Here is a 23,018-nt window from a genome sequence, read left to right on the forward strand (position 1 = left end):
TAAATTTACGGCGAGTGTCAAATAGATCCTTTTTCGGGGCCAAATAAGGAAATTTCTCTAATTGTTTCTTTCTAGAGAAAACTCTCAAGCCGAGCTCGAGAAAAGGCTCGGGTCTAGCTCGACTCTGGATTGACAAAACCATCAACCGACGATGATTACAATGAACGATACCTTACAAACAATAGAAAAATAAAAGGACAATAGAGATGCAACCCCATACGACGATACAAGGTGAAGAATAAAAACTATTGACTAAGAAATTGGAAGCACAAGCTACATAATCGAAGTCCCGACCATAGTGCATTCGGACTAGAGAGAGAGAGTGAGAGAGAGAGGGGTGAATCGCGGGGAAAATTAAGCCGCCAGATAACTGTCTAGTCCACCCACTTAACGAGACAGCATCACAGAGCCATCCGCCTCCACCATCGAAGAAGGCCACTATCTTCGGACCGTAGACCAGAGGGCACCGCACTGTTAGCTAGGTGGAGGAGCTCCCTAAGAGCACACATGGACACACCACGATTTGCCAATAGCACGCAACATCAAGCACAACCACCTTACCACAAAAGTGAACCCAAGAAGAATCGCCCATGCCCATAGTAAAAAGCACACAATGGGCGTAAACAATAGAGCGAGGTTGCCATGGAAGGCACCACAGAGCCATGCAGGAACCACGGAGCCACGCAGGAACTCACCAAGACCTTCGGCTCTCAACACCACCGACACATCGCAATCTCCACCCACATAGTTGAGCAATCCTTTCAGAAAGTAAAATATCTTTTCTAACCAAACCATATATTTTGAGCAGTTGAGCGACTTCTTCCACCATAACTACCTACATTGTCATCGATAGCACTCGTTGGCCCACCCCCAATTCCTTGCCCACACACTCCCTCCCCGCCACATGCTGGCCCCACAACACCATGGGGGCGGGGGGGGGGGGGGGGGGGGATGGGGAGGGTAGGGCATGGACCCTGCAGGACTAACATAGGCCTAATCTCGTAACAATGTTCGAAGAGCAAATCACAATGCCACATCCGACAATTCGGAATTAAGAACCGCCAAAGCGGGAAAACATCGAGCATTACTAATAACCTTTTCGCTCGTAATTTGATTTGGTGTTGCTACACTACTTTTTCCCCTCTACAAATAGGATGTTGAAAAATAATGGTTTCCATACAGTTGAAATTGGAAAAGAAATATTATTTTCAATTTGGCGCAAACCGCAAAAAAAAAGGTGAAAAGGAATGGGCCGCAGGGAGAAAATCCTCGGACGGTAGGAATCTATTTAAGCCATGGCGGAGATGGGAGAGAGAAGAACCCAATGCCCAAGCTAGCACATCACGAGGCGGACGCGGAGGCCGAGAGCAACCGCACAAGATAGCCCGGGGCCGGAGAAGGGGATCGCCCGGGCGAATGGCCCAATCCCTTCCTCGGTAAATCCGCTAGCAAGATCATCATCCTGCCTAAATTCCCCGTGCTTCCGATCGAATCGCCCCGGTTGCCGCAGGAAACCCAATCTGGTTTCCCCCTTTTCCTGAACCAAAGAAATCCCTTGATCGCTGCTCCGCGGCTGCTTTTCCGGTCAGTTTCTTGATCTGGTTCGTTCGTGGGCTGATTGCCTGTCGCCCTGGATTTCTGCGGCACCCTTTTCTGCTTTGTATGTATGGATGGATTTTTGGTCCGTATGGTGGGGGATCTTGGATGCGTTCATGTGTGATTCTAGTTCTTGCGCTCTGGTCATCGATGTGGTGATCGCTTTCAGATCGTTCCTAGTTTCCTCGATCCGAGGCCATCTTAGATGCCTTCTGTTGCCCATAGATTTAGCTGCAAGATTAATTTTTAACACTGCTGATGTGCAATGGACGGTTTTTATTTGCTGATTTTGCTGCATTGCATCATATATTACGTAGTTGGTAGTTCGATGTTGTTTCTGATGTGTAGAGGCTCTGTAAATGGACAATGCCATACTGTTTCTGCAGAGATAAATGGCCATGGAACTCCAATTCGACAATGTGGTGACAGCCTTTGATTTGTTTATGCAGGACTGCGATCTGAACTGTTGGCATGGTTCATCCTAGGTTTCTTGTTGCTTGTTCAGGCTCTAAACTGTGCTTCATCTCCAATTGTTGCAGTAACTACAAGAGCATGATTGGCGGTTCGACGATGGCATCTTCACTACTGATGGATTCGAATCAGAAACCTCAATGCAGTTGAAGCCTTCGTGCAGAGTCGGAGTTAGTTGTTACTAGAACAACTGCAACAGTTTTGGAGATTGAAAGTAATAGCTGAAGGGGTCATTGGAAGATCAAAATTAGCGCATTTTAGGAGCAACTTCAAGTTTGTTCTCCTTTTGTTGAAGGTACATTGTGATGGGTTTGCCTCAAGTTCCTGCAATTAAGGAGGAGGAGCCTCCTAAGCTAAGTACATGTGTAGTTAGTCCTCCTTGTTTTGGTGGTAGTGATAATAGTGATTTGGGCAGGCTTCCCACCGGAGGCTCAAGTAACAGGGCATTTCCATACCCATCCATCAGCGATCTGAAGAGAAAAGCTGCATTAGATTCTTTGATTGGATTTGATGGAAATTTTGGAGCCAGCCATGCTGTCGATGGGCCTGCTGGCTCCCAAGGCTTAAAACCTGATCCGAGGAATCCAAGTTTTAGATCATGCCCTAAGTTGCGACCTGTTCAGATGCCTGTGAGGAGGGTTATTGGGTTTGAATCAGGTTTTGCTGGTTTCAAGGGAGATTCTGATACAATGGTAGCTGACAAAATGAATTCATCTTTAGTCATCAACACTTGCCATTCATCTATTGAACAGCATGGGCCTCAAGCAAGGAAAAGGGTGTTATCGCCTTTAACTAATGAGCTCCATGGACACTTCAGCGGCGATGCGCTAAATATTGGTTCTGCTGATGCCAAAATGCAGCATTCTGATCAAGTTAGGCAACTTTGCACCTCTGGATTTCAAGATTGTAAAAAAGCCCACACTGCGTCTCTTGATTCATTTGAATCACCTACTTGGCCAGCCTTCAGACACTCCAGTTGGAGCAAAACACAGGTAGTTGATAAGTTTAGCAGTAATATATTCACCGACGGTCCTTTGCTTGAGGGCAGGGAGTCATATTCTTGTTCAGATCACCTAGAGGCCGAAAGGATTGTAAATCTCAAAAGGGTTGCGGTAGCTGTCCCACTACCAAAATTAGCACATTCCCCTCCACTCAGCTTGTCCCCTCTCGGCCCAAAATGGATGCAGAGAGGGAAGAATGTGGGGGCTCAGAGAGATTTAGCCAGAGAATTTGAAAATGATTTTCTTGACTCGAAGGAAACAGAAATATCAATACGTGAAGATGGTTCTGAACATGGCGATAGAATCAGGGCAAGGGATGCAGCAGGAAAAACTACTATCTTGCATGTTAACTTTGATGCGATGACCCCTAAGAGGTGTTCAGATAGAAGACTCCAAAATTGGGTCCCAGAATCTGTGCCTGTATCCCCACGCATTGGATGCCTTCGGGGTTTAAGCCTCTTTCCTGTAAGAAGGTCACTAGTTGGCTCCTTCGAGGAGTCCCTTTTATCTGGTCGCTATTCGTGTGGAAAAGATAAGCAGGTCCGCAGTGTGTCTTTTACTACTTTCCTCCTAACTGAGTTTTTCAGTTGGACACCGCACACATTTTTTGGTATTTATTCTGTTTTTTTCTTGAAATGCAGAATATTGATGGCTTTCTGGCTGTCCTGAATGTGACCGGCGGCAACTTCTCTCCCCCAACTCAGAAGCTTCCATTTGCAGTAACCAGCATTGATGAGGATAGCTCCCTGATGTACTATTCGTCGATTGATCTTGCTGGGAGGTTGCCTACTAACAACAGCAAAAGCCCAAAACTTAAAAGAAGCTCCAACAATAATGATTCAAGATCATCGAGAAGTCGCTTACACATCCCAATTAAAGGGCGCATTCAGCTGGTACTAAATTATTGGCCTTACTAAATACTGGATTGTTTCTGATGAATTGGTGCATTACCATGTACATGTTTGCACTGGGCATGAGTTCAACTTTCTCTGGGATGCCTGCCCTTGCTAGTATAGTAGTCTCTCACTCTTTTCCAAATATAACACTTGACTCATTTTGCCTGTGGGTGAAGCCCTGAAGTTTTAATACGCTAATCGAATGATGAAAATATTAGAATATACAATAGGTGGGGCATGGGTGCATGCCTGGGTTTTTGATTTGTACTGATAATTTCTTTTTCTTTCTCACCCTATTGCTAATCTTCACAAGCTCACACCACTGTGCTGAACTATCTAAACAAATAAAACATCCTCAATTCACTATAATGGATGCCTCAAGTATCCGTTTACTATCTTCTGCCACTTCGAAAATGGAATATGAAATTCAAAGTTTGCTCTTCGTGTGTGCATGTCAATATCTGACGCTAATTGTGAGGCTGATGTACTGTCTCCATCTCCACCACCCTCGAGTCGTTCTTTGCTTGGCTAATCTATTTAAAGTTCTATTTAACCGTCATACTTTGATGCACCTGTTTTACAAGAAGCAAACTGTTGCCCTCGACAGGTGGTCAGTAACCCAGAGAAGACACCGCTGCACACCTTCTTTTGCAACTATGATTTGAGTGGCATGCCTGCTGGAACCAAGGTATGTGAACTAGGGAGTTGTTGCAAGGCCTGTAACTTCTCACTATTTTCATTGTCATGTAGACCTAAATACTGAAGACAATCACAGATTTTCTTTACCGCCATGGCTTGGATTTCTTGTTTCCATATGGTTTACCAGCAGAATATTTATTGTGTAGACTTGCTCTGTTGAGATTCTCAATATTTTCGAGTTCCTATGGCATATTTGTCAACTTTGTTGAGTTACTGGGATCCCATATCTGCAAGTGTTTATAGCTGTTATATCAGAACTTGGAAATATATAGAATTTTATTATCGTGCTGATTACTCCATAGGAATTCTCAATTTAGTTGAGTTCCTATGATGGTGTATTTCTCAATTTTGTCAAGTTATTACGATGACATATATGCAACTGTTTCATAGGTGAAATGCCCCTCCCCCCTCCCTTTAAGTTCATACACGAAACATATATCTTAAATGTGGTTGTATGCCAATGCCATTCACAAACTTCTATTTTTGGTAGATATAACAAGCAAAAGGTTTGCACTCATATCAGTAGTCTTACTGTGAGATGATAGTAGAATTGTCCCAGGTTTGTTTTATAGTTAGCAACACTGGTTGCCGCTGTGGTGACTAGGCCAGTATACTGATCGTCTGGCTGTAACTGAAAATGTTACCATTTCATTGGATGTCCAGTAAATTTGACCTGCAATATACTGATACACTGGAAAAAGATAACTTGACGTGTGTCAAAAGGAGCCATTTTGAAGTATTTCGAGTAATGGTGTTTGCCTATTTAAAAGGGCTCATAATTATTCGCCTTTTGTCCCAAACTTGCATCAAGACGGGCTTTATTTGTTTTGAATAAGAAAGTGTGTCATGATTATTTGTCTTTTTTTTAACTTCTTTTCTCGAGTTCATCTTATTTCTTTTATTTTAAAATGGGACAGACTTTCGTGCGGCAAAAGGTCACTCTATCATCTGTTCCTCCTTCTAATCCAGTGAAAGAAGGAAGCGATGCCAGTCACACAAAGGTCGAGTCAGTCCAATATGGAAGTGAACTTAGAGAATGCGGCACTCTGTTTTCTGAATGTAATGCCAATACCATTGATAGCTAAAGTGAAATTGTCGAGTTCAATTTGCTGATGAATTATTTTATTTTTGCAGGCTGTGAACAGGGGCAGAACTGCTACTTGACTGATGAATCAGAGAAGGGAGGTCACACCAACAGAACATGTTGCTCAATGGAATGTGACATTAGCGAATCAAATGAATCGAGTTCCATTGGGAGCTCAGAAAGTCGGACTAATGCCAATGGTGGTTGCTTCTGTCAAATAGACAGTGAAAAGAAGTCTTGCTGCAGACCTTCCAAAGTGAATGATAGTTCAGCTGGAGGCGTCCTTCGTTATGCTTTGCACCTGCGTTTTCTGAGCCCCTTTTCCAAGAAATCATCAAGATCGATGCAGCGGACCAAACCTGGCATGTCACCAGAACCACTCAATCGGAGTACTGTTATCGAGGAAGAGAGGCGATTTTATCTCTACAATGATATTAGAGTTGTCTTTCCTCAAAGGCACTCAGATTCAGACGAAGGCGAGGTATGTAGAAACTGAGATCACTCTAGGTTGTGTAGCTATCTCCTTTAACACAACTTCCTTTTTGTTCCTTTCTGCACTAGTGAAACCGAGTAATTTTGCCTATAGCACGTATAGTATTCTTCTTTTCCTCGAACATGCAGTAATATGTGACAAGGCCAAAAACTTGCAAGACCAAGAACCGTAACAAAACTACAAAGCCAAACAAACCGAACAAAATTGGAATTGGCAAAAACAACAAGCCTGCACAGCACTACAAAAAGCGAAAAAGATCAGCAGAAAAGGGTTGGCGCATGCAAAGCTAGCGGAGAATCCAAGGGTGCAGTGGCAGCCTCCACAGGGCCTTGACACATGGATAGCATTCTAGATTTCCCAAAATTGCTGATTAGGATGATATAAAATACTGAGATTTTGCTGTTGCTCTTTTGACCTCTACATTCTGACAGATTACATTATAGGGCACATCAATTTGGCACATGCAGATATTAACATAAATGTTATTAAAAGTGCGGCGTTGCATATCTTATTAGTATATTTATTGCTTTAATTTTCCTGTCTTGAAGTTACATCTGTATCTCTAACTGAATTTTCTGTCTTGTTGCAGCTCCGGGTTGAGCATGACTTCCCAGCTGATCCCAAGTACTTCGACATAAGCAACTGATGCTTGAACACCTAACATGAAATGTGTACATATCATGCCATCACTAACTTGTCAGTTAGTCTCTTTGTGTTTATTACTATTACCATGTACAGAATTAATGATTGCAATGGAATATCCCATTTCCAATTTCGTGTTTTGTCTAGAACATGGTCAACACAATCTTTGTTATGGTGTGTTTTCTTTTATTTGGGAAATTGCCATTCTAGTGATGCGCAACCACTGTGCTTAGTTTCGTTTTGTTGTCCTTTAGCACAATATACTGGTAGATATACGAAAGAACATTTAGTGACTGGGAAAGCTTCTGGCCCTTCACTCAGTCATCATTTGGAATCAGAGCCCCTGCCCAGCTTAGTAAATCCGCAAATGTACTTCACATAGAAATTTACAGTTCTGAACTTAGTTTTTTAATATTTATTAACCCTTCTAATTTGAATAAACTGCAATTAAAAATAACTATGTATATAAAAGATTAACATGAACAATGTAAACAATTGGCTTGGATCCTAACTAACGGTAATCTGGAAGTGATCATCTCAGCCTCAGGGTTCAAATGTGGGTATTTCTACATCAGAACCATGAGCTGCCTGATATAGAAGCCTGGGCAGTATGCTCCTGTAGGTATCCTCCTCTCTCTTCTCCTTCAGATACTTGATGCAGCTCTCCACTTCAGATTTGACATGCAAATAGAGGTGCTGGGCCTTCTCTTTGTCTCTTAGCTCCTTCTCCCTCCCTATGCAAACAAGAAGCAAACCTAATCAGACATCGGGTCACAGCAATTTGTTTGCATGCATTCTGACTTGTTTTTCAATCATCAGAAAAGAATAACGGTGTAGTGTGTGTTGACTTGCCATGGGAACATTTAGAAAAATCTTTTCAGATTACTACTATTTGCTAGTGCAACTGGTTACCTTTTGTTTCAATAGGCTCCCCAAAGATGAAGTAAAACCTTCCTGGCATTTTTGGCGTCAGCACTACAGGATGCATATCTTGATTCTTTATCTCTCCCGTAGAATCAGTCCTTTGAAACAACAAGGTAAATCAAGACAATTGATTTCTTATGGGCAAAGCATTTGGGAGACTACAAAACTAAATAAAATTTTGCTTCTAAAATAAAATCAAAATATACCTTAGCTTTAGCCCCTCTTCATTTAGCTTCTTGTCAAGGATGTCGTAAAATGGGAGCTTCATAAGATCGTTGTAGTCTAACAACATCTGAGGTGAAAAACATTGTTTCTATACATTAGAAATAGCAGAGCAAGATAACATATTTTTGAGGTGGCACTTACATCACATATATCATCTTCTCCAACCACTCCAAATGGTACTATTTTTGCTCCAAACCTTGATGCCATCCGCACAAATTCAGACTGCTCAGGCCAAAATAGCTTGTATTCCTCGCCCTGTACCTTCCAGAACAATCGATGTTTTTACTGTCTCCAAAGATATATTATGCTCTCTATACCAAATTCTTACCTTCCTATGAAGAGCTTCACGCGCGCCTCCTGGATACAGCAAAACAAATTGCTTCTCTGAAAGGAGCTTGTAAAAGTTCACTGCCGTAACAGGCACCGCACCCATGATCCGGTGGATGTCGTAGTTCGACGAATCCGGTATGAGCTGCTCTGAACTCTCGTTGAACATGAATGGATGCGCTAACCCGCGGATGTGGATTCCAGTACTCCTCAGAACTCCTGTTACCAGGGGTCCAAGCTCAAACCCCATGAGCATGTGGTACCCAACAAGCAAGACAGGGCCCTCCCTTGGCAGCCCTGCCAGTCCCCTCACTATCTTCCCATCAGGCAGTGTCGATAGCATCACTGGGTCAGTGGCAAAATTCAGGAGCCTGAAGTTTCGGTAAATTCAGCAGCAGTTTAGTAGTCATGTCACAACCCATCAAATTTGAATCTTAGAGGAATGGTACCTGTCACGGTCGATCGCCTTTTCGAGTTCATCATCGGTCACCGGTAGATAGTCTAAAACATAGTCTGTCTGCCTGGAGCGGCGGTAGTATCCGGCTCCTTTAATGGTTGTTGCTAGATCAAATCCATCTTCCTGCCAGGTTTTTGTGCAGTTATAGGTTAGAATTTTGAAATGCTTGAATAACTGTAGTTTTTTCTTTCTCAAGAAAGCTTGAATGCTATGGTTGATGCAAATGGTGTTTTGTTCCATGGAAGAAATGGGGTTCCAAGTGCAACCCAAGGATATGACTTCACACACATAGCTAAAATAAGAGGCTGTTTCTGAATGCCTTTTATCAGTGAGTATTATTTATCTGTATTACCAACAAGATTTTGTGGCCATTATCCCTGAAGTGACGGATTCTGCATTTCTTCAGTGTGCCATGTAGCCTTTCAGCCTCTTCACGGCTTGGCAGAAGTTCATCATTTCCACTGACAAAAAAGATTGCCAACTTCAGATATGTCTAAACAAGTGCAATATGCTCGAAAGGAGAATCATTGGAGTGTGGCAGTGAGTTGATGAAAGAATTTGCAAGGGAACATTCTCCTCAGATCTCAGCTGTACTTTAGGAGTGTGACTACTGCAGGTCATACATACCCAGCGACCACCAGGATCTGGGCTTTGACTGCATGTAAGCGAGAATTGACAAACGACGACGCTGTCCTCAACATTTTCATCTTCCAAACAATGGATTCCTTTGGGAAAATATCAGCCAAATACTGCAGAAAGAAGAAAAGCATCATTGAGACTGCGGCACACAGAGATTTATGGAGAATCAGTTTCCTTGATATTTTGCAACTCACCATGAGAGAAGGCAACAAACCACTGGTGGCCTCCGATAATGCCTTACCAGCTCCATCAAATCTCGACGACATCTTCATGAAGTTGCCTGAAAGAGTTACCGTGATCAGTAGGTGCACACATCAAGCCTGCTGAAATTTTCCTCATGGAGGTGGTGCTAAACCTCTGAGAAAATTTAGGAGTTGTGGAGTGCTCGAATGGAAGGGATCAGGGACCAAATCTAGGAGTGCCGAGAGAGACTGCAGCTGTGACCTGTGGAAAGATGTCCCTGTAAGTGAATTCCAAAATGCAGACTGGTCAATAACAAGTTACTGTCACCACAAGAAAGAACAGAACGAGGCAGAAACAGCCTGGGTGTAAGTGTGATGGAAGCAAGACCTGGGTTGACTAGGACCAGCACCAAATCGACGTCTCGGTTCCGCGCCGCCACCGCAAGAGCAATGCACGCTCCGACGGATTCTCCAACAAGATAGACTGGCCTGTCCGGTGCCCTTAAGCTCTCTGATTTCACTGTCCTCTCTACGTGCTCAACAAGTCCTGGCGTTCATCGGTGAGTTTTTTTTTCAGTCAGGGCCTCAAAGTAGATATGCAAACTGGAATTCCAAGATGAGCATTTGAGGAATGAAGCATGAATTTTGTTCAGTTCAGTTCTGAAAGTCGACGCACCTTGGAAGGTGGTATGGTCTTGGACGGGTATATGCAAGCACCACATGTCGAACATCCTGCAGAGCAGAAACAGTCACTAGCTGCAGTGATGAATAAACAGAGAGGCGATTTTGGATCCTTGTGATTTGCTCGTACTTTGCTAATCTCTCGTGGTGCCGGATCAGCCCTAATCCAACTCCATCGATTCCTGCAAAACCACAATTACTGAAGACAGTTATTCCATTTCTTCTCTTTCAAGTGGCAAGGAACAACAAAGTGACTTGATCAATGAGAAAATGTTTGGAAGCTCCTCCAATCATCCAGCCATATGTAGTTGGTACCAGCCACACAAAAAGAGAGATTTGGCAACAAGTTCATAGGATCACTAGTAGGGGTAGGGCATTTTGGAGACCGAGCTCCATGGAGGCCTTTATTTAGAAAATTTTAAAATTCAAAATTTTCAGTTTCAAAAAAATCTGAAAAATAATACACATGTATGCAAGGATGTAATGTGCATGTGTAAAATTTCAGGATGAAATACCTTGAAACGCGAGCTCCACAAAAAAAACAAAATCATGGACTTTGAGGATGAATAATACATTTGCTAAAAAGCCCTAGATTTATCTTTTTTTGTGTAGATCTCATTTTAGCATATTTCAACCTGAAAATTTGCATTATGTATCTAGGACTAGGTATATGCGTATTTTTTTTCAAAAAATAAATAAATTGAAATTGAAACTGAAGTTTGAATTTTGATGTTTTCAAATTAAGGCCTCCACGGGCTCAGTCTCCGTTTGGCATTTCCACGCTAGTAGTAATATTTGTTTTTGGTACACATACACATCTGAATCTGGCAAAAGAATCAAGGCCCTGATTCGGTGTCTCCACAACTGAACCCAGGAATAGGACAGCATTATATTCATGTGGTATTATTGTACAAGTCACTGTCCATCTGATCCTGCTGCCCACCAACTGCTGAAGAAAGCCCAGTTTTCTCATGCTAATTATTGTGAGAAACTGAGCATCACGTGGCCCCGTGCACCGACGCATGTGTGTGGGATTTTCAAGCGTACGTACGTACTTTTTAAACTGTTGATTATGGTTTGGGCACGATCTGGCAGGTCAAGAAGATTGGCTGCTGCCATGAGCCCATGTGTGACACTGCAGGCCACCTCCATTGTTTAAAAAGTAGCGCTCATCTTCGATTATCATGCCACTTATTTTAGTGCTGCTGCACTGCTGCTGATGTGCTTGGATAATAATAATATGTGGCCGAGGCTTCGATATATTTCTCTAACTTTATTAGGCTGCTGATGCAGCAGAGCAAGATTACTTGAGCAACAGTATTCAGATTCACAGTGCGTTTTGACCGTGTGCGGTAGAAATTTTCAACTCGGAGGTGTATATTTTGCAACGCGAGCGGTAGAAGAAATGCGCGCGTATACTACGCAAAAAGAAAGGACAAAGAAATGCGCCTGCGTATACATTACATACCGGGCAAGTAGAGCAGCGTCGGCGCGCCGGGGACGCGCTCGCCGCCGCCGCCGCCGCACTCGAGCGGCGCGAACCACCTGGGTGGCCCGCCGTCCGGCCGCCGCGCCATCTCCCGCGCCGCCTCCACGTACTCCCTCACCCCTGGCCTCCTCCCGGCCTTCGCCGTCGCGTCCATCGACGACGATGGCGCTCCGCTCCTGGTGGCGGACGCGGTCCACCGCGGTAGCTGCGCCGGCCTCCTGCCCGGCGCACGGCAGGAGAGGAGACGCGGGCGCGCCGGGGCGAAGGCCGACGGCGTGGCAGCCATGCGCGCGCTGTGCTCTCGATCGCTGCCTCGCTGGTGCGCGCGTGCTGCTGCCTGCGCTTGTGTGTCGTCGCGTTCGTGTGTTTGGACTCTGAGGGAGACGTGTCTGCCTTCGGGGTTGCCCAACAGAAGAATGAGGGCTTGTTTTTTTTTTTTAGTTTTTTAAACGGAGGCAAAAGCTTTGTCTCATCTCATTAATTAAGCAGAAGAAAGGGTCGAAGATTACCATCCCAGCCAACCGAAAGTGGACCGCCTTCCTCAAATAGCCTGGCCGATCCTCGCTCCAAATCCACCATTGATTCATCTTCTCAAAGTCGGCCTAAAAGAGGATCCAAGATTGCCATCCCAGCCAGCCAAAAATGGTGGCTTGTTGTTAACTACTCCATCCGTTTCAAATTACTCGTCGCAGGAATGGATGTATCTAGAACTAAAATACATCTAGATACATCCACACCTGCGACAAGTAATTTGGAACGGAAGGAATACTTAACTTCACTTCTGTAAACGAGCGTGTGTTCTCTTAATTTATGGGCACATGTGTTGCGGTGGAAGGCTTTCTGGTCCCCGGCGAAATGACCAAATTTCCAGATTTTTTTTCTTGTAACTGTTCTGGCAAGTGTCATCAAAACTGCATGGATTCTGAACTTTTCTGTTCGAATAAGGCCCCTAACCAACCAGGTTCACATAGAGCGAAACAAAATTTGCGGCTTACCCAGAGAAACCTAGAGCCTTTGCCGAACACACAAATACAGGGTATCCTCGATCCCTGGTGTCTTGAGTTTACACTCTGACAACTATAATTTCCCGGCAAAAAAAGGAATAGACTACAATTATTTTGAGGTAAATTAATAACAAATAACTACGTATATAAAAGATTAACATGAGGAATATAAACAATTGGTTTGGATCCTAACTAATGGTGTTCTGGAAGTGCTCATCTCAGCCTCAGGGTTTAAATGTGGGTATTTCTGCATCAGAACCATGAGTTGCCTGATACAGAAGCCTGGGCAGTATGCTCCTGTAGGGATCCTCCTCTCTCTTCTCCTTCAGATACTCGATGCAGCTCTCCACTTCAGATTTGACATGCAAATACAGGTGCTGGGCCTTCTCTTTGTCTCTTAGCTCCTTCTCCCTCCCTATGCAAACAAGAAGCAAACCTAATCAGACATCGGGTCTCCGAAATAAGGCTGCATGCATTCTGACTCTTTTTCCATTCTGTCACGAGGACATGGAAAATAAATTTGTTTTCAGATTAGTATTTGTTAGTGCAACTGTTTACCTCTTGTTTCAATGGGCTTCCCAAAGATGAAGTAAAACCTCCCTGGCACTTTTGGCGTAAGCACTACAGGATGCATATCTTGGTTTTTTATCTCCCCCGTAGAATCAGTCCTGTGAAACAACAAGGTAAATCAAGATCATTGATCTCTTACAGGCAAAGTATCTGGGAGACCAAAAAGAAACTTCTGATCCTAAAGTAAGATCAAAATATACCTTAGCTTTCTTAGGCCACCTTCATTTATCTTCTTGTCAATGGCGTCATAAAATGGGAGCTTCACAAGATCGTTGTAGTCTAACAACATCTGAGGTGAAAAACATTGCTTGTATACATTAGATAAATCAAGGAGATGGCAGACTAAGACAACATATTTTTGAGGTGGCACTTACATCACATATATCATCTTCTCCAACCACACCAAATGGTACTATTGTTGCTCCAAACCTTGATGCCATCCGCACGAACTCAGACTGCTCAGGCCAAAACAGCTTGTATTCCTCCCCCTGTAGACGACTATGTCATCTCCCAAAACAATCGATGTTTTCACTGCCCACAAGATATGTTTTGCTCTCCATACCAAATTCTTACCTTCCTATGAAGAGCTTCACGCGCGCCTCCCGGGAACAGCAGCACGAACTGCTTCTCTGAAAGGAGCTTGTAAAAGTTCACCCCGGTGACAGGCACCGCACCCATGATCCGGGGGAGATCGAAGTACGACGTATCCGGCAGGAGCTGCTCTGAACTCTCGTTGAACAAGAATGGATGCGCTAAGCCGCGGATGTGGATTCCAGTGCTTTTCAGCACTCCTGTGACCAAGGGTCCAAGCTCAAACCCCATGAGCATGTGGTACCCAACGAACAGGACAGGCCCCTCCCTTGGCAGCCCTGCTAGTCCCCTCACTATCCTCCCATCAGTCAGTGTTGATAGCATCACCGGGTCGGTGGCAAAATTCAGGAACCTGAAGTTTCAGGAAATTCAGCAGCAGTTTAGTAGTCACATAACAATCCATCAAGCTTTAATTTACCAGAAATGGTACCTGTCGTGATCAATCGCCTTTTCTAGCTCATCAGGAGTTGGCGGTAGATAGTCTGAAACAAAGTCTGGCTGCCTGGAGCGGCGATAGTATGTAGATCCTTTAATGCTTGTCGCTAGATCAAATCCATCTTCCTGCCACGGTTTTGGGCAGTAACAGGTTAGAATTTTGAAATGCTTGAATGCTATAGTTGATGCAAATGGTGATATTGGTAATTTGGTCCATGGAAGAAGTGGGTTTCAACTTTCAAGTGCAAACATGGACATAGTACATGGGTAAAGAACTAGGCTGTTTCTGTGTGTCTTTTAGGACTGAGGATTATTTATCTTCATTACCAACAAGATTTTGTGGCCATTGTCCCTGAAGTGACGGATTCTGCAGTTCTTTAGCGTGGCACGTAGCCTTTCAGCCTCGTCGCGGCTTGGCAGCAGTTCATCATTTCCACTGAAAAAAAGATCAGCTATTTCTGGTAAATGAGCGTAATAGGCTCAAAAGGAAAATCAGTGGAATGTTGCAGAGGATTCATGTAAAGCATTTGGACACTGTACTCTTCTCATCATTTGTAAGGGAACATTTCCTTAGATCACAGATATATTTTTTCAGTGTGACTATTGCAGATCATACCTAGCAACCACCAGGGTCTGTGCTTTGACTGCATGTAAGCGAGAACTGACATATGATGCCCCCGTCGTCAACATTTTCATCTTCCACACAATGGATTCCTTTGGCAGAATATCAGCCAAGTACTGCAGAAAGAAGCACACAAAAGCATCATTAGGACCGTGGCAACTTTTTTTTTACAGAGAAGCAATTTCCTCAATATTTTGCAGCTTACCATGAGAGAAGGCAGCAAAGCACTGGTGACCTCCGATAATGCCTGATCAGCTCCATCAATTCCTGATGACATCTTCATGAAGTTGCCTGAAAGAATTGAGCTGTGATCAGTAGATGCACGTCAAAGTCTGCTAGTGCTATTCATCTAACAGCAAGTCAGAAATTTTCCTCGCAGAGATGGTGCCAAACCTGTGAGGAAATTTAGGAACTGTGGAGTGCTTAAATGGAATGGATCAGGGACCAAATCTAGGAGTGCTGAGAGAGACTGCAGCTGTGACCTGTGGAAAGATGTCCCTGTAAAATGAAGATGCCAAAATACAGACTGGTTAGTAAGAAGTTACTGTCAACGAAAGAAAAAACAGAGCAATGCATGCAGAAGCCATGGATGATGGAAGCAAGACCTGGGTTGACTAGGACCAGTACCAAATCGACGTCTCGGTTCCGTGCCGCCACGGCGAGAGCAATGCATGCTCCAATGGATTCTCCAACCAGATAGATTGGTCTGTCCGGTGCCCGTGACCTCTCTGATCTCACTGTCCTCTCCACGTACTCAACAAGACCTGCATCCGTCGCCCAAGTTCCATCCAGATTGCTTAAAGCAACTCCAACGAGGCGACCCAAACGGACGCGCACTTTGTCCACTTTTTATCCGTTTGGGTCGGTCAGGCGGACGCCGGTATCCGCATTTTAAAATGGGTCGGCTTGACCGTCCAACGGGGAGGCCGACCCAAATGTGGCGGCGTGAAGAAAAAACAAGTTGCATGAAATAAACATAATTAAATATAAAAGTGGCCGGTCAAACGCCGGCCAAAGTCCACCTACATCTAATAAACATTAAATAAAAACATTAAAAAAGTCTGCGCCCGCCTGCTGCCGCCCCGCACGCTGCCCTAGACGTCGTCGGCCTTGCCCTTGCCCTCGACGTCGCCGTCGTCGGTGAGGTCGATGAAGACCGGAGCGGCCAGCCCACCCGAACGCCGCCTGGTACGCTGCCAGGGCAGCCTCCTCCGGCGTCTGCTGGGGCGGCGGCATTGCGGCAAGCCGCGCGCGCTCCTCCTCCTCCTTCTCGAGCCGGAGTGCCTCCGCGTCGCGTTGGAGCATGGCCTCGTAGCGCATCTGCTCCTCGCCGTTGCCCTGCTCCTGGCGGAGCCAGTGCTCCTTCCATCGCTCGAGGTGGGCCGCCTCTTCCTCCGGCGTCGCGGCGAAGTAGACGGGAGGCGCGCTCACCCACTCGCGGTACTGGCCCGTCCACGAGTAGGCCTCCTCCGGCCAAGTGGGTGGAGGTGGGGAGCGCTTACGCGACGGCTCCGGCTCCGGCTTGGGCTGTACGGGCGGCAACGACGGAGGCGGCGGCACGAAGAGCGGGGTGTGGACGGAGTCCCCCGCCGCCGACAGGGCAAGGGCTTGCTCCAGCCCATCCCAGTGCGCGTCCTCCTCGATGCGGCTAGCCTCCAGCGCGTGTTGCAGGGCCTCCTCGAGGGCGGCTTGCTACTTCGCCTCCGCCTCCATGTCCTCCGGCTCTACCTGCGGGGGCGGCGGCGGGAACGGCGGCGGGACGGCGTCGACACCCGAGCGCCGTTGCTCCTCGTGTTCGAGGGCGAACCAAGCCTCCCAGTTAGGAGAGTCGGCGGCGTACTCGGGCAGCCGACACTGCTCCGGTGTGAGCAGCGCGCGGCGCCGGCGCACCTCGTCGTCGTGCGCCAGCTGGGTCCGCGGAACCGCCGGCACCGGGATCCGGTTTGGATCCAAATGCCAATGGTGCGGCAGCATCACGTCGGGGTAGGGGAGGGGCTGCCTGTACTCCCAGTGCTACCGCGCTTGGTGCACCGGGATGTGCAGGCGCCGGCGTCCAGGGCGGAAACGCGCCGGCGGTGGAGGGGGAGGGGGAGGGGGAGCACGGGATGACGAGGCGCCGGGGGTGCCCTTCCCCTTGCCATTGCTTTTGTCGAAGAGGCTCATGGCGCGCGCTAGGGTTTGCGGTCGCCGGTGAGGAAGCAAAGGAAGTGGTGGGGGGCCAGATGTGGACGGGAGAAGTGGATGAGGCCGACCCCACCGCACGCGTGGTTAAAAAAGGACGCGCGCACTGACTGACGCGTGAGCCCGCTGTCGGTGGTCGTCATAAATAAGACGACCGGTGGCGGTTGGGTGGCCGCCAGGTGGAGACGCAGCGGACGGCGAGGAGACGCGCGGCGCGTCCGCTTCGCGTCCGCGCCGACGCATTCCAGACGCAATTTTGGGCCGAAAATAGGTCGGCGCGGACGCCGGGCAGACACAATTTGAGTTTGGGTCGGCGCGGACGCCGGACGGACACGATTTGAGTTTGGGTCGGCACGTTGGGCCGCCACTTTTATTCGCGCCGACCTAAACGGACACGGGCGGACGAAATAGGTCGCCTCATTGAAGTTGCTCTTAGCAGCAAGGCCCCAGAATATGTGGCAATAGTCATACTGGAATACTCCAAGATGGACATTTTCTTGAAGAATGAAGCATGACATTTGTGTGCTACTTCAGTTCAGAAAACCCACACGAGAAACACGCACCTTGGAAGGTCGTGCGGTCTTGGACGGGTATATGCAAGCACCACATGTCGAACATTCTGCAGAGCGGAAACAGTCATTAGCCGCGGTGGTGAGAAAACAGAGGGTGCTGATATCGGATTCCTTGTGAGAGCTTTTTTACTTTGCTAATCTGTCGTGGTGCCGGATGAGCCCTAACCCAACTCCATCGATTCCTGCAAGGGCAACATCACTGAAGACTGTTACTTCATTTCTCTTGGAAATGGCAGGGAGCGAAGTGACTCGATCAATGAGAAAATGTCCCAGTGTTCCAATTATCCAGCCACAATACAAAAAGGACATGGCAACAGATTCATGTAAAAGGAGAACTATTTTTCTAGCACACATCTGAATCTGTCAAAAGAATCAAAGCCCTGATTCGGTGGCTCCACAACTGAACCCAGGAATTGGACAGTACAGAACAAGTCACTGTCCATCTGATCCTGCTGCCACTGCTGAAGAAAGCCAGGTTTTGCCATGCTAATTATAGTGAGGAATTGAGCAGCACGCGGTCCATGCACCGGAGCATGTGTGTGATTTTCATAGTGCTTTTTTCTATGGTTTCGGAAGGGTCTGAAAGTGGCCAAGCAGGTCAAGAGCATATATTTGGCTGCCATGAGTATTTTTTGTCGTTGTCATACTTGTCTATTTTGATTAGTATTGGATTTTCTGCATATTATTTATACTACTCCCTCCGTTCTTAAATATTTGTCTTTCTAGAGATTTCAATAAGTAACTACATACGGAGCAAAATGCGTGAATCTACACTCTAAAATATGTCTATATACATCCGTATGTGGTAGTTTATTTAAAATCTCTAAAAAGACAAATATTTATGAACGGAGGGAGTACATCACACGTGCATGCGCACATTGTAAACGAAAACGACAGTGCCACCACTTGAGAATAGTATTCAGATCCACTTTTCCTATTGAAAAGAAGATCCAAGTTCCATGAATCCATAAGCATAATGCTCAACCTTGACCGCGTGTGGCAGAAAATTCAAACTTGGAGGAGGTGCATATTTCTTCAACGCCAAACGAGCGAATTCGCGCTGTAAAAAGATGCCACAAAGAAGCGCGCGTACATACATACATACATACCGGGCAAGTAGAGCAGCGTCGGCGCGCCAGGGACGCGCTCGCCGGCATCGCACCCGAGCTGCGCGAACCACCTCGGCGGCCCGCCGTCCGGCCGCCGCGCCATCTCCCGCGACGCCTCCACGTACTCCCTAACCCCTGGTCTCCTCCCCGCCGCGGCCGTCGCGTCCAGCGACAACGACGCCGGCGACGCGGGCCGCGGCCTCGGCGCTCGGCTCTTGGATGTGGACGCGGACGCGGACGCGGCCCACCGCGGCAGCGACGTTGCCTTTCTGCGTGAACCTGGCGACGCCCGACGGGGGAGCAGACGCGGGGCCGCCGGCGTGAAGGCTGACGGCGTGGCCGCGGTGGCGCCGGCCATTGTGGAGCTGTGCAGAGCTTGATCGCTGGTGGGCGCGTGCCTGCTGGGACTTGGAGGGAGACGTGTCTTCGTAAGGGCTGCCCAGCTAGTGGTGGCTGGCTGGGCGTGGTGACTTTGCTTGTGTAATTGGCACTCTCCCGTGTGGTAGATTTGGTTAATTTATAAGCACACTGTTCAGGCTAGAGGTTTCTTCATGCGTGTCAAACACGTGCTCAAAAGTCGTGCCTGCTCAAATGCATCCAGATTGAGAGCGTGCATATTTCCTGCTCAAAAGAAATGACATCCTGAATGTTCAGGGAAAAAGTAGACCTGTAAGATGCTTCAAGATTGGCGCTCAGCATAGGGCACCAATTTTGTTTCACAGAGCACCACAAATGTCGTTTCTTCAATTCCATTCGCGCACAAAACGCTTAACCATATGCATGTTACAGTAGTCGCCAAGAAATATTCAGTTTCCTTTTTTTTTGGCGTTAAATGTTTAGATTTCATACTAGTGTATACACGGGAGTTCACGTGCACCAAGAAGGCAAAACTCCATGTCCAGAAAACCACAGACATAGCTCGCAAAAAGAAAAGAAAAAACCGCAGACATGGCCGGCCGCATAGGAGATAGGACCAACCAAAAAAAATAAAAATCAAAACACGCCATCAAGAAGAAAGGCCCCCGTAAAGCTAGATGTGCATGAGAAGGCGTACGTCATCCTCAACACTTTGACACACATGCTAAGTCAGGGTAACGTGTTCTTGTGTGTCGGCAGGCAGCTGCTTTGCCTGCACGAACGTGGCAAGAGCGACACCAGCCGGAGCGCGCGATGGAGCACGCACGTACGCCACCTCCCTCCCATCCTCTCCCGCGGGCACGGAGCGACCCGAGTGCACGGGTCCGGCAGGCTACCTGTCTGTCTGTCTGTCGTAGTATCTCGTATGTACTGCGAGTTTGCGTTGCGTTTAGCTAGCTCTGTCTTGGAACCTAGCTACAGGGACAGATTTGGCGTCCACCGCTGGGCGCACAAAGTCAGGCTCACCGCGCTCACGTAAGCGTGTTTAGGCCAACTCCACCGTGCGACCCTATTCTGTCCAGCCCCGTCCGTTTGAGATAAAAAAAACAAAAGAATCGGTCTAGAGCGCGGGAGCAAACGGACTTTTGTCCATTTTGTGTCTGCTTTTGACCCATCCGCGGTCTAAATTTGCGCCGTTTTTGAGGTGAAACGGACACCACACGGACGCACGGGTTGTCTGCGCGTGTCCTCCCCTGGCCCGTCCGTCGGTGGTACAAGGCGGGCCTTTTTCTATCTGCCCTCCTCCACTCTTCCCCACTCTTTCCCTCGCTGCCGTCGCCGCCGCTGCCATTGCAGCCGTGCAGTTCGGACGCGAGCTCGCCCAACCCCTTTCCCTCGGCGCCGCCGAGCTACCCAACCACGGCCACCTGGTTTGCGCACCCGCCGGCCGGTTTTGGGGCGGATCCGGTCGGTCTTGAGCTCGGCCGGCTGTGGGAGGCCGGGCCGCGCCATGGACTGGCCCGGCACCTCGCCGGAAGGCCCTGGAAAGGCCGCAAGGCCACATGCAGACAGTGGCTCCTCCTCTAGCCGCTCGGATCTACATCATCGATGGTCCGCCGTCAGATACACGAATGGCGATCGGCCGGGCTCGGTGCTTGCCCAAAAGCTCGCCGGCGCAGCGTTGCCACTCATTAAGTGCGACCACTGCCCAAGGATGGTCATGGGCCGCGTGTCTACAACGCCGAAACATTCCGGATGGGTGTTCATCAAGTGCTTAAACGATGGGGTATGCGCTTTTTTTTAGCTTCGGTTTGTGGTCTAGATTTGACTAGTTGTGCTAACTTCAAATTTTGCTATGTAGAATGGATGCAAGTTTTGGTATTGGGAAGAAGAGTACATCGATATATTGATAGAGCGAAATTTAGTACATGTTCGTGCACTTTTAGCTAGCATAGAGGCTGTACATGAGACAAGTGCACTTGTTGTTAGATTAGAGGCTAGACACGAGACTAGGTCTGAGGAAGCAACATCTACATCTGGCTTGAAGAAGAAAGGAGGATGCCAGATCGAGCCTCCTTCACAGATCAACAATGAGTGCATCGAGAAGGTCCTAACCCAACTCAAGGGGGCAGTTATGGAAGTTGGCTATCTTCTAAAATGTATTCTTATTGTTCTTATTTTCTTTGGCCTTACTTTACTAGTCAAAATGTGATGATGTATTGTCATGTATCAAAAATGAATGATAAAAAAAAGTTAAGGACTTGCAAAGAAAAATACGTGGACAGGATACGGCCGGGATGCGTCCGCGCGCTGGGCGCACGCCCACCGCATCCCAGGATACGTCCGGACACGACCTCAAATCTCTAACCAAACGAATAGAATCCGAACAAAATAAATGTCCGTTTAGGGTCGCGCGGTGGAGTTGGCCTTACAGTCTCTTCTCAGTAATGCTGGCCGAGTAGGGGACTGCTGAGCAGACGCTGAACGACAAGCTTTTGTGTAGCATCCATTGCCTAATTCTACCTGATGTGCACGGTACCAGCAGAAGAAGGAAAAAAAAATCCAGACCTGGTCAATTTGCTCACATGGCACGCGTACGTGGTTCAGTTCAGAGCTCCAATTCAAAAATAAAAACAAAATTGAGCACCGGGCATTTTCGTCTTCAGTCTTCACACCACCAACCATCATCGTTTATCGATGCCCACGGGCTTGGCCCATTCTCTACCTGATCTGCTTGGGCTGGCCCGAGCATGCCTAATGCTGATTGTGTACCTGCGTATCGCGAGAGCAACTAGTTGACGAGCTCTTCTTTGGGATCCTCGTAACGATCATTTGCGGTGGCCTAAGAACGCGCGCTCTCAGCCGTCGCCACGTATCATGTTCCCTTTGGATTTTGCTTTTTTTATATTTTTGCACGCGTTTTTGACTTGTTAAATTTTTTTTCTCGAATTTTCATCTGTCTTTCTTAGCTTTTCGACTAAAAAACTTTAAAATTTTCTTTTGCACGAAAAATGCATTTTTTGCTTCGTTAATGGAAAAAATGCGTTTTAATTATTTTTCCTTTGCGACAGGCACGACCGTGCTGTGCCTGTCAAAAATGAGAAAAATGTTTTTTATTTTTTTCTTTGCGAGAGAAACGATTTTGATTCCGTGAGAGGCACGGCCGTGCCTCTCAGAAACGGGAAAAACACGTTTTCTCTTTTTTTTTTGCATGAGAGGCACGGCCGTGCCTCTCGGAAACAGCTTTCGGGAAGGGAAAAACGTGTTCTTAGTTCGGTTTTTTCGTCTGATTTTTCTTGTGAAAAAACAAGTTCGTCAAAACCTATCAACATGGGATCTAGTTTTGACGACCCTGACGTGAGGAATCCAACGGTGAAAATGGTTTGAGATTTGGACGCACGGTTTAAGAGATAAAACATTTTGAATAAACGGATCTACGAAAAAATAGAAAACTCTGAAGTTGCCACAAGTGTCGCACATGCAGAATGGCATTTGTCCATATGTGTCCTCTATGGGCCGGCCCACTATGACTTCTTTCCCTTTTTCCCCCTCTGTTTTTGGGCAAATTCTAAACGGCGCTCTTTGCGCGGTGTTCGTGCAATCGGGTACACCCACCTCTGAACTAGGCCGGCCTATTTTAACTTTATTTTTTCTTTTTCTTAAATTTGTGAATTTTTTTCCCAAATTTCATGAAGTTTTTTCAAATCGATGAACTCTTTCTTCAAAATTGATGAACTTTTTTCAAACTTGATGAACTTTTTTTCAAAATCA

At 46.8% G+C, this 23,018-nt stretch overlaps 3 protein-coding genes across 7 annotated transcripts; 1 reads left to right on the forward strand and 2 right to left on the reverse strand.

The window, feature by feature from the left end:
* Window positions 1-1,279: 1,279 nt before the first annotated feature.
* On the forward strand, window positions 1,280-7,015 carry LOC125509976 (uncharacterized). 5 transcript variants are annotated; one of them, XM_087521321.1, is made up of 8 exons: window positions 1,286-1,584; window positions 2,046-2,362; window positions 2,483-3,608; window positions 3,710-3,961; window positions 4,572-4,652; window positions 5,581-5,722; window positions 5,798-6,228; window positions 6,830-7,015. In XM_087521321.1, exons 3-8 carry the CDS (start codon window positions 2,691-2,693, stop codon window positions 6,884-6,886), a joined length of 1,881 nt encoding a protein of 626 aa, XP_087377447.1. In that variant the 5' UTR covers window positions 1,286-1,584; window positions 2,046-2,362; window positions 2,483-2,690; the 3' UTR covers window positions 6,887-7,015. The 5 variants fall into 5 exon arrangements, with proteins under 5 accessions (XP_048531013.1, XP_048531012.1, XP_048531010.1 ...); XM_048675056.2 differs by having other exon boundaries at window positions 1,280-1,436; window positions 2,136-3,608; XM_048675055.1 differs by having other exon boundaries at window positions 1,281-1,436; window positions 2,046-3,608.
* A 314-nt stretch (window positions 7,016-7,329) lies between these two features.
* LOC125509977 (phytyl ester synthase 2, chloroplastic-like) lies at window positions 7,330-12,432 on the reverse strand. Its single transcript, XM_087521322.1, has 14 exons — window positions 11,786-12,432; window positions 10,448-10,499; window positions 10,313-10,368; window positions 10,025-10,183; window positions 9,810-9,914; window positions 9,649-9,734; window positions 9,443-9,564; window positions 9,168-9,276; window positions 8,808-8,938; window positions 8,360-8,729; window positions 8,173-8,286; window positions 8,013-8,098; window positions 7,795-7,904; window positions 7,330-7,616 (listed from the first exon to the last, which is right to left on the reverse strand). The coding sequence occupies exons 1-14, from the start codon at window positions 12,090-12,092 to the stop codon at window positions 7,426-7,428; spliced, it is 1,998 nt and encodes a 665-aa protein (XP_087377448.1). The 5' UTR covers window positions 12,093-12,432; the 3' UTR covers window positions 7,330-7,425.
* A 336-nt stretch (window positions 12,433-12,768) lies between these two features.
* LOC147972160 (phytyl ester synthase 1, chloroplastic-like) lies at window positions 12,769-19,535 on the reverse strand. Its single transcript, XM_087521323.1, has 14 exons — window positions 18,891-19,535; window positions 17,912-17,963; window positions 17,773-17,828; window positions 15,634-15,792; window positions 15,422-15,526; window positions 15,234-15,319; window positions 15,023-15,144; window positions 14,734-14,842; window positions 14,402-14,532; window positions 13,954-14,323; window positions 13,755-13,868; window positions 13,581-13,669; window positions 13,369-13,478; window positions 12,769-13,225 (listed from the first exon to the last, which is right to left on the reverse strand). Exons 1-14 carry the CDS (start codon window positions 19,246-19,248, stop codon window positions 13,035-13,037), a joined length of 2,052 nt encoding a protein of 683 aa, XP_087377449.1. The 5' UTR covers window positions 19,249-19,535; the 3' UTR covers window positions 12,769-13,034.
* Between the last annotated feature and the right edge of the window lie 3,483 nt (window positions 19,536-23,018).

The sequence above is a fragment of the Triticum urartu genome, chromosome 5A, assembly GCF_056163025.1.
Source record: "Triticum urartu cultivar PI428250 chromosome 5A, HENAU_Tu73, whole genome shotgun sequence".
Classification (NCBI taxonomy): domain Eukaryota; kingdom Viridiplantae; phylum Streptophyta; class Magnoliopsida; order Poales; family Poaceae; genus Triticum; species Triticum urartu.